This window comes from Pistacia vera, plastid, assembly GCF_008641045.1.
Source record: "Pistacia vera plastid, complete genome".
NCBI classification, from domain to species: Eukaryota; Viridiplantae; Streptophyta; class Magnoliopsida; order Sapindales; family Anacardiaceae; genus Pistacia; species Pistacia vera.
In genome coordinates this window covers 5001-15000 of record NC_034998.1, presented here as the reverse complement: position 1 = coordinate 15000, position 10000 = coordinate 5001, and the positions used below count along the sequence as shown (strand labels likewise).

The window sequence follows — 10000 nt, the reverse complement described above, 5'->3', positions numbered from 1 at the left end:
CTGCTGGGTTGGCTGTCGGGCTTGCTTCTATTGGACCTGGGGTCGGTCAAGGTACTGCAGCAGGCCAAGCTGTAGAAGGTATCGCGAGACAGCCCGAGGCGGAGGGAAAAATACGAGGTACTTTATTGCTTAGTCTGGCTTTTATGGAAGCTTTAACAATTTATGGACTGGTTGTAGCATTAGCGCTTTTATTTGCGAATCCCTTTGTTTAATCCTATAAATAGGAAAATTACGTATTTTTTTGTCGTATTTAGAGACCTGTGTTCCTTGCTTTTTAAAATTCTATATCGAATTTTTGACTCTATTTCGCAATAGAAAAATGACTAAAAAAAAAAACAAAAAAAATCGAAATTGAATATTAAATAATAATAAATAAATATAAATAGATAGAAGAAGTCGAAAAAAGGGTGAAGTGATACAAAAAAAAAAGAACAGAGTTCTTTTTTTTTTAGTCTATCTAAAAGAGGAGATCATATGAAAAATGGAACCGAGTCTTTCGTTTCCTCGTTTCACTGGCCATTCGCCGGGAGTTTCGGGTTTAATACCGATATTTTAGCAACAAATCCAATAAATCTAAGTGTAGTGCTTGGTGTATTGATCTTTTTTGGAAAGGGAGTGCGTGTGAGTTGTTTATTTCAAGAATAGGCTGGATTCAACCAGTTGCACTTTTTTTTTGTTCTAACTAGGACTGAAAAAGGTGCACGATTCCGCGAATTACTTCTGAATAAATTGAAAATCATATTTAAGAACTATAGCATTTCGTGATTCATTGGTAAATCTACTTTGATTCTCTATCAAACAAACCAATAATGCGGGACCATTAACATGAACATGGTTAAAGCTAAACCGTTTGAAGTACAGACGCAGCATGGTACTCTTTCTACTTCTATGTTAATATCGAATAGAAATGGTTTCAAAATGAATAATTAGAATTTTTTTCGATATAAAACACTCGTGTCGATAAAATGATTTGAGCCTTTTCTTTTTTATTGGAAAATATTGGAAAAATGGGTATTTCAATCAACCCCTTTTTATGCTGAATCGATGACCTATATATTAAAGTAAGAAGAATTCTTTGGATTTTAAGAAAAAAGAAACAACTTTGCTGACAATTATCTATTTTTGTTTGGTCAGAAGAGTCCTCCGAATATTCTTGTCTTGATTTTATTGATCAGTCACGGCATTTTGGAATATGAATAGAGAAGAGAGGAAGAGGATAGGCTCATTACATTAAAAAAAAGATATGGGACTGCCCCCCCATACATAAATAGTTCAAGTAATTGAGTGTGAGAGCCAAATGAATCGAAAATTTCATGTTTGGTTCGGGAAGGGATTATGGAAATTTTGAGATGAATGGAACGATAATCTACTTTCATTAAGTGATTTATTAGATAATCGAAAACTGAGGATCTTAAATACTATTCGAAATTCAGAAGAACTGCAGGGAGGGGCCATTGAACGGCTGGAAAAAGCCCGGGCCCGTTTACGGAAAGTTGAAATGGAGGCAGATCAGTTTCGAGTGAATGGGTACTCTGAGATAGAACGAGAAAAATGGAATTTGATTAATTCAACTTCTAAAACTTTGGAACAATTAGAAAATTACAAAAATGAAACCATCCATTTTGAACAACAAAGAGCAATTAATCAAGTCCGACAACGGGTTTTCCAACAAGCTTTACAAGGAGCTCTAGGAACTCTAAATAGTTGTTTGAACAAGGAGTTACATTTACGTACCATTAGTGCTAATATTGGCATGTTTGGGGCGCTGAAAGAAATAACTGATTAGTCCTTTTGCAGTAGGCATTATTTTTTTTCTTCCAAAAAAAAAAATTAAGAAATACTCATGGTAACAATTAGAGCCGACGAAATTAGTAATATTATCCGTGAACGTATTGAGCAATATAATAGAGAAGTAAAGATTGTAAATATCGGTACCGTACTTCAAGTAGGCGATGGCATCGCTCGTATTTATGGTCTTGATGAAGTAATGGCAGGTGAATTAGTAGAATTTGAAGAGGGTACAATAGGCATTGCTCTAAATTTAGAATCAAATAATGTTGGTGTTGTATTAATGGGTGACGGTTTAATGATACAAGAGGGAAGTTCTGTAAAAGCAACAGGAAAAATTGCTCAGATACCAGTAAGCGAGGCTTATTTGGGTCGTGTTATAAATGCCCTGGCTAAACCTATTGACGGTCGAGGTGAAATTTCAGCTTCTGAATCTCGATTAATTGAATCCCCCGCCCCAGGTATTATTTCGAGACGTTCCGTATATGAGCCTCTTCAAACAGGACTTATTGCTATTGATTCGATGATCCCTATAGGACGCGGTCAACGAGAATTAATTATTGGGGACAGACAGACCGGTAAAACGGCAGTAGCCACGGATACGATTCTCAATCAACAAGGGCAAAATGTAATATGTGTTTATGTAGCTATTGGTCAAAAAGCATCTTCTGTGGCTCAGGTAGTGACTACTTTCCAGGAAAGGGGGGCGCTGGAATACACTATTGTGGTAGCCGAAACGGCGGATTCCCCCGCTACGTTACAATATCTCGCTCCTTATACGGGAGCAGCTCTGGCTGAGTATTTTATGTACCGTGAACGACACACTTTAATCATTTATGATGATCCCTCCAAACAAGCGCAGGCTTATCGACAAATGTCTCTTCTATTACGAAGACCTCCCGGTCGCGAAGCTTATCCAGGAGATGTTTTTTATTTACATTCACGACTTTTGGAACGAGCCGCGAAATTAAGTTCTCAGTTAGGTGAAGGAAGTATGACCGCTTTACCAATAGTTGAGACCCAGTCCGGAGATGTTTCGGCTTATATTCCTACTAATGTAATTTCCATTACAGATGGACAAATATTCTTATCCGCGGATCTATTCAATGCAGGAATCAGACCTGCCATTAATGTGGGTATTTCTGTCTCCAGAGTAGGATCCGCCGCTCAAATTAAAGCTATGAAACAAGTAGCCGGCAAATTAAAATTGGAATTGGCCCAATTCGCAGAATTAGAAGCCTTTGCGCAATTTGCTTCTGATCTCGATAAAGCTACTCAGAATCAATTGGCAAGGGGTCAACGATTACGTGAGTTGCTCAAACAATCCCAATCAGCCCCTCTCACGGTTGAAGAACAGATAATGACTATTTATACTGGAACGAATGGTTATCTTGATTCATTAGAAATTGGACAGGTAAGAAAATTTCTCGTTGAGTTACGTACTTACTTAAAAACGAATAAACCTCAGTTCCAAGAAATCATATCTTCTACCAAGACATTCACCGAGGAAGCAGAAGCCCTTTTGAAAGAAGCTATTCAGGAACATATGGAACGCTTTCTACTTCAGGAACAATTATAAATAAAAAAAACCGATCACTCTTAATCTTTCTAATACTGAATTCGATTCAGAATTGAATATTCAAAAAATGGAATATTAAATATTAATAAAAAAAAATTAAGATAGAAGTAATAAGGAATTTGAATTTATTATTTTTAATTAGTTAATTTTTAATTAGTTATTAAAATAATCCTATTAGAATATAATATAGAAATGGAAAAAAATTGCGTCCAATAGGATTTGAACCTATACCCAAGGTTTAGAAGACCTCTGTCCTATCCATTAGACAATGGACGCCTTTCATTCCGAATTTTTTTCGCATTTTTCTTTCCTATCTCTTGTTCGGAAAAAATAAAGAAAAAGAATATGGGAGAGAATTTAAGGAATTGCGTATTCAATTCATTGATGCATTAATTTGAATTGAATTAATGCATCAATGAATTGATATAATAATTGATATAATTATCATATGGGGCGGGTAGCGGGAATCGAACCCGCATCGTTAGCTTGGAAGGCTAGGGGTTATAGTCGACGTCCAGTCATCATTTTTAACGCCTCTAATTCAAAACCGAACATGAAACTTTGGTTTCATTCGGCTCCTTTATGGAAGATGGATAAATTCCCAGATATAAGACAGGAACGAAATAAAAAAATTCGACCCATAACATCTATGTCAGCTTTTTTGGTCTGAATCCATTCAAAACAATTCGCTTTCTAGATGATCCCTCTAGAAGAAGGGGATTCTAACAATACCAATCTTTCTAGTTACTTCGTTCTCTATTTCTATTTGAGAGAATCCTCAGGAAAAGTATTTTGTTTCTTCCGAGCTAAAAAAATAGAATATGAATAGGTCGATGCCTCTAGTAAACCAAAGTTATCGTTTAATAGCTATTTTGCTTCAATCTACACTATACAAAACCAAAATTGAAGATTTAGTTACGATTCGAAATAGACTTTTCTATCTTTATCCATGGATCCCTTACTTATACTTATTCAATTGGAAGTATGGATCCAATTCAAAAAAATTATGTTTCGCAATTTCATAATCCAAATTTTCAATTTCGAATTGTGACCCTTGGATACAAATCACGAGAATGGATACTATTCCTCGAATTTTTCATTTAGAGGTAAAGGATTCAAATTCAATCCTTTTAAGAAATAAAGTTTTTGATCGGAATATGAATGAAACTGAAGGACCCCTTAACTATTAAGGGGGTTAATAGAACGAATCGCACTTTTACCACTAAACTATACCCGCTACAATGCAATTATTGTATATAAAAGGGCCTTTTGTCCAACAAAGGAATCGGACGGAATCAAGATAAGACAGAAATGAAAAATAACCATGAAATGGAAATTAGAGATTAGAGCGTTGACGTGTTTGTCGGGAGTCCTAATGAAATTAGGAAAAAAAAAGAGGACTTTTTCCTTTAAATAACAAGTTCTTTTGTTGGAGGAATTTTGACAGATATGGCTCGACAAAAGAACTTAACTTAAGTCATAACATAAAAATGAATTGTGCAAAAATCGATAGTTTCATCTTTTGAGTCTTGGTTGAATATAATAAGAGGAACACGCATTTCTTTTTTTGGTTTTCAAATCAAATCCAAATAAATCATTTTATCTAGGATTCGGTGTGGTATGCTTCATTGAAACAAAACAAAAAGGGAGGCCCGGCTCGGTACTGCCAGGCCAGGCCATGGAAATCAAAACGGCCCTTGGAAACAAAATTCAAAATTAAAGAGATATTCTTTATTTTTTTTTTTTTTTTATTCGAGATATCTTTTTCGAGTCGTTTATTTGAATTTTATAAAAAGGGAATTGCTGATAAAAGTTGTATCTATCTATATAATACAATACAAAATAGAATCAAAAACGAATCTCTATAAGCTATCTAATAATTTATATAAGAAATTTATAGAAATATAATAAATAAAGTAAAGAAGGGCTTTTTTTAAACATTATTTTTTTTTGTGTAATGTAACATAGTAATTGTCTTTTTTTTCAATTAGGAGAGATGGCTGAGTGGATTAAAGCGGCGGATTGCTAATCCGTTGTACGAGTTATTCGTACCGAGGGTTCGAATCCCTCTCTTTCCGTTTCCGTCAATGGCTTGGTATCTTTCAAATTTTAATTTAGTAAACCTTTTTGTTTTTTTTTTAATAGATATAGTTAAAGATATAGTTCTAGTTAAAGATGTGGAATAGCAAAAAATCCTAAGAGCATTTCTAAGAATTGAATAAAGCAAGGAAAACCTTCTTATTTTTTATTCTTCACGTCCAGGATTACGTCCTGGATCATTAGATAGGAATCCGAAGATGAAGAGAGAAACAAAGAATATCACTACGGTGTAAACAAAGAGTTTGAGAGTAAGCATTACACAATCTCCAAATCTGTTTTTCTGGGAAAAAGAAAATAGATTCTCTATTTTTATACTATGAACTATGGATCCTAGTTTGACACCAAGAAATGAAACGGTTTTCGAATTTCTAGAAATAGAAAAGAGTTTTCAGAAATTCACACAATTCGAATTCGATATTGTGGTGGACTCGATATAGGGTGTTTCAGTGAAAAAAAAAAGTAAGAATCGGGAAATCGCGGGATCCAAATTTATCGTGGCTACTCGAGAATTTCGCCGTTTGAATTGAGGGTTCATTCATATTGTAAGACTCATCTGATCTTATCAATTGGTAAAATTTTTTTTCTCGAACTCGAATAAATTATGAATTTTTCTAGGATAGTATTAAAGATCTCATCGAAAACTTACAGCAGCTTGCCAAACAAAGGCTAAGAGAAAAAAGAAAAGAGGTATTACTGGCATAACATCTACAATTGGGTTCAAAAAAGCGTAGGCCTCGGGCAATTTGGCGAATAAAAAACTACTGGAATAAAGGGCAGAATTAAAACAGATATAAATCAAACTAAAGATATTAAGCATAACAAACATTTTTTTCTTGGAGATAGTTGTATTTTGATTGAGTTATTAATATGTTATTGATAGAAGGTAAAAATGAAGAAAAGGAAGTCAGGTAGACAAAAAAAGACTTCTTTGAACCGAACCAATCAAAACAAAAATCCTTCTATTCTCACAAGAGAATAGAAGAAATCATACTTTCATACAATATCTTAATTGAATTATATATAATGATCAATAAATTGAGTTTAATTCGACAGCTACACGTGTCAAAACCCTAATACTAAAATAAAACAAGAATCGAATTTATTCCGTAGGGATTTGCACTGGAATTGACGAACAACCAATATCAATATTAGTGTTTATTAGTATTGAATAGAAATTGAAATGGGGCGTGGCCAAGTGGTAAGGCAACGGGTTTTGGTCCCGCTATTCGGAGGTTCGAATCCTTCCGTCCCAGAGTGGACTCTAATATATATCAGATATCAGAATCAAAATTCTCTTTTTGTTTTTGAGCAACGTTTTATTTACTATTTAAGAGTCTAATTTTTGTTTTGATAAAATTGACTTCTTGTTTCTAATTTTAAAAATTTTTCTCTGAATCTGATCTTTTTTCACAAATTGAATCGAGTTCGAATAATACGAAAACATAACAGAATCCATTTTTGATCCAGATAAGATGGGAACCTAGATCCCAAGAGGTTGAAGTCAAAAAAAGTCTGATGAGCCTTTTAGTTTATGCCTCCCCCTTTCACTTTCGTATTTAAGTTAGTTGCTTAGAAAAGCCTTACGTGCCATATCTAGTTGATTTTTCAAGGATACATTCTAAATCGAAATGCGAAAGCCTCTATATTCCCTATCTTTTTTTAATAAGACAGCCCAATTATTCTCCTTTTATTTCTGAATTCTAAACAAGAGGGTATTCTTGTTACTGATTGAATTCAATCAATGGGATTAAGTCTCTTAAGACTAGTTAATGACTTAATCTGGATCTTTTTGGCTTTGTATTTTAGACAAAATAGTCTAGCATCCCAGAAAAAAGGATCCTTTTTTATTTATGATTCATCATCCCCCCGGAATGAATTGAGAGTGAGAGTAGATAAGAGTTAGTGAGCGATGGAAGATATCAATTTGAATATCTATGTCTGTCCAAATTTCATTACCAAATAATCAAGTTCCATATTTAATGGTTAATAGATTTTCTTTAACCCTCATTTTTAGGTATTTGGTATTTGTCTCTAATGAATAATTTAAATCTATGTAATAACAATTGAGACGGGGATGATTCATACATCTTATTTACTTTATTTTCATTTAAAATTTTAGGGAAAGATTAGTCAACCTTAAGTTCAAGCAAAAGAAACTACGCATAAATTGAGGAAATCTTTATATGCATGGATTGCTATCCTTATATTTCATTGATAGCGTTCTTTCGCTTTTTTTGAAAAGGATTTGTGAGCCCTTACCTTACTCTTAACTATTTAACATCGAATATCAATAATTCCTTCCAATGAAAATTGTTCAGTCTAATCTGATAGATACGGAAATCCTCGATATGGATTTATCTCTCTTATGATGATCAAATATAATCCTTAGTAAAACTGTATTTAAATTATGATGTCGGGGTAGGAAATTTTTTTAAATAATTTGAATGTTTTTTACGTGTCCTTGGGACTCGAAGACGTGTAAGATTGTTGAATCTATTCTATCGAATCATTTGAAGATACAACGGAGATTCCAATTTTTTTTTATTCGTGTTATTTTTTATTTATAAATAAAAAAACTATTGCACTCATACAATAAAATCGAGGGTTAAATTGAATTCTTACTGAGCCTTTTTCTTCCTAACTGAGGCTTAAATTACTTATTCATTTCATATAGAAGTCAAAAGTACTGTGTATTGACCGAAGCAATGACTATTCATGATTCCATAATTGAATCAATTACATACTGGTTCGAAACTAAAGAAATGTTATGGTAAAACTTCGTTTGAAACGATGTGGTAGAAAGCAACGTGCGACTTGAAGGACATGATCAGCTGTGGATTTTTTTTCCATCCACCATTTTCTATTTTCTATTATCTAGGAATGAATGGGCTCTTGGCTCGACATCCTTTGTTCGGTTCTACTACAACCCTCGTTTTTTGTTGGGTTGTAATGTAAATAGTACTTGATGGAGCTCGAGTAGAAAGTATTTATTCATTTCTCAGGGGCAAGGGTCTAGGGTTAATACCAATCAATACGTTGGAACAAACTTCGTAAGTATATTTTTGATATCGAAATCGAAAGGATCCGATTCGAACAATTTTTCAATGCAAAAGGAAAATCTTTTTGAATTGGTAAAACTCTTTCGATCAAAAGTGTATCATGCAGGAATCAATTGTTCGTATAATTCTTTCATAGAAAGAAATCACAAAAAGAGGTTTGTTGCTGCCATTTTTGAAAACGATTAAAGATCACCGAAGTAATGTCTAAACCCAATGATTCAAGGCAAAGATAAAGGATCCTGGAACAAGGAAATACCGTTTTCAATTGTCTCAATAATTAGATCAGAATCGAGACTCCAAAAATGGATTCGAAAGGAGACAAACAACAAAGGGGTTAGAGACCGCTCAAAAAATGAAATAAATGCCTAAGGCTGTTCTTTATAGGCTATTTGAAAGTTATCCAACTTGAGTTATGAGAGTACGAATGCTCTTTTTTTCTTCTTTTTCGAAAAAGAAGAAAAAAAAGAAGGACTTAAATCTCTGGAAATTGATTTGATGATTTTATATATCTATTTGATATTTGACATTCTAATTCGATACATAATAATTTCGAATCGTTTTTTCGCGAGCCGTATGAGGAGAAAACCTCTTATACGTTTCTAGGGGGGGTATTGTTCATTTATATCTATCCCAATGAGCCGTTTATCGAATCGTTGCAATTGATGTTCGATCCCGAAGAGAAGGAAGAGATCTTCGGAAAGTGGGTTTTTATGATCCGATAAATAATCAAACCCATTTAAACGTTCCTGCTATTCTATATTTCCTTGACAAGGGCGCTCAACCTACAGGAACTGTTCATGATATTTCAAAGAAGGCGGGGGTTTTTACGCAGCTTAGTCTTAATCAAACGAAATTCTATTAAGCAATAGAACCAAAAAAGAGGGTGTAGATGACTCCTATATAGTTTTCTATAACTTTTTCTTTACCCTTCCCCTCTTTTTTGGTTCTCTATTCATACCTATTTATTATTCCTAGTTAATGTTGCTACTATAGAATATTATGATGTTCTATACGTATAAGTACAAAAATCGATTTTATTGCTAGAATTTTATTGATATAAGATGCATATAAAAAAGATCAAGTGAGAATTGATAATTGGATCTAGAAATATAAAAAATTTACAGTACTTGCAACTGGGGGATTTTTCATTGGAAATCTATTAACAAATAACAAAACAAGGGATTAAGCTTGTGTATTTTATTTATATTGCTTGATTGAATAAGCCCAAGGTTTCTTCCTATTTTTTTTTCGTTAATTTCTTTTTTCACCTACATCTCTTTTTGATCCATTTGTATATGTAGTGCACATCCAGTACAAGTCCTTTTGCTTTTCGATTTATTTCAAGTCTTTCTAAATTCTTTCTATTTATCTAATTATTTATCTATTCCATTTTATATATTTATATTTAATATATTTAATTTCATTTTAATTTTGATTCTCATTATTTGGATTTTCATTAAATTAATAAATTAAT

General features: G+C 33.3%; 6 protein-coding genes and 3 non-coding genes across 9 annotated transcripts in view, besides 1 other annotated feature; 6 read left to right on the top strand and 3 right to left on the bottom strand. All coding sequences in view use genetic code 11, as the record gives it.

Annotated features, from left to right (window-relative positions):
• atpH (ATP synthase CF0 subunit III) overlaps nucleotides 1-212 on the top strand; it is a 246-nt gene extending 34 nt beyond the window's left edge. Inside the window, exon 1 of the mRNA in view lies at nucleotides 1-212. This exon is cut by the window's left edge and continues 34 nt beyond it. Within this exon, the coding sequence (YP_009383619.1) occupies nucleotides 1-212 (212 nt within the window).
• Nucleotides 1-10000: part of a sequence feature (LSC) that runs on past both edges of the window.
• Nucleotides 475-1786, top strand: atpF (ATP synthase CF0 subunit I). Its single transcript has 2 exons — nucleotides 475-641; nucleotides 1348-1786. The coding sequence occupies exons 1-2, from the start codon at nucleotides 475-477 to the stop codon at nucleotides 1784-1786; spliced, it is 606 nt and encodes a 201-aa protein (YP_009383618.1).
• On the top strand, nucleotides 1844-3367 carry atpA (ATP synthase CF1 alpha subunit). Its single transcript has one exon. The coding sequence runs from the start codon at nucleotides 1844-1846 to the stop codon at nucleotides 3365-3367; it is 1524 nt and encodes a 507-aa protein (YP_009383617.1).
• On the bottom strand, nucleotides 3572-3643 carry trnR-UCU. The gene has a single exon. It is a non-coding gene; the product is annotated as a tRNA-Arg (tRNA).
• trnS-GCU lies at nucleotides 5358-5445 on the top strand. Its single transcript has one exon. It is a non-coding gene; the product is annotated as a tRNA-Ser (tRNA).
• Nucleotides 5613-5723, bottom strand: psbI (photosystem II protein I). Its single transcript has one exon. The coding sequence runs from the start codon at nucleotides 5721-5723 to the stop codon at nucleotides 5613-5615; it is 111 nt and encodes a 36-aa protein (YP_009383616.1).
• psbK (photosystem II protein K) lies at nucleotides 6099-6284 on the bottom strand. Its single transcript has one exon. The coding sequence runs from the start codon at nucleotides 6282-6284 to the stop codon at nucleotides 6099-6101; it is 186 nt and encodes a 61-aa protein (YP_009383615.1).
• trnQ-UUG lies at nucleotides 6649-6720 on the top strand. Its single transcript has one exon. It is a non-coding gene; the product is annotated as a tRNA-Gln (tRNA).
• On the top strand, nucleotides 8235-9388 carry rps16 (ribosomal protein S16). Its single transcript has 2 exons — nucleotides 8235-8275; nucleotides 9163-9388. Exons 1-2 carry the CDS (start codon nucleotides 8235-8237, stop codon nucleotides 9386-9388), a joined length of 267 nt encoding a protein of 88 aa, YP_009383614.1.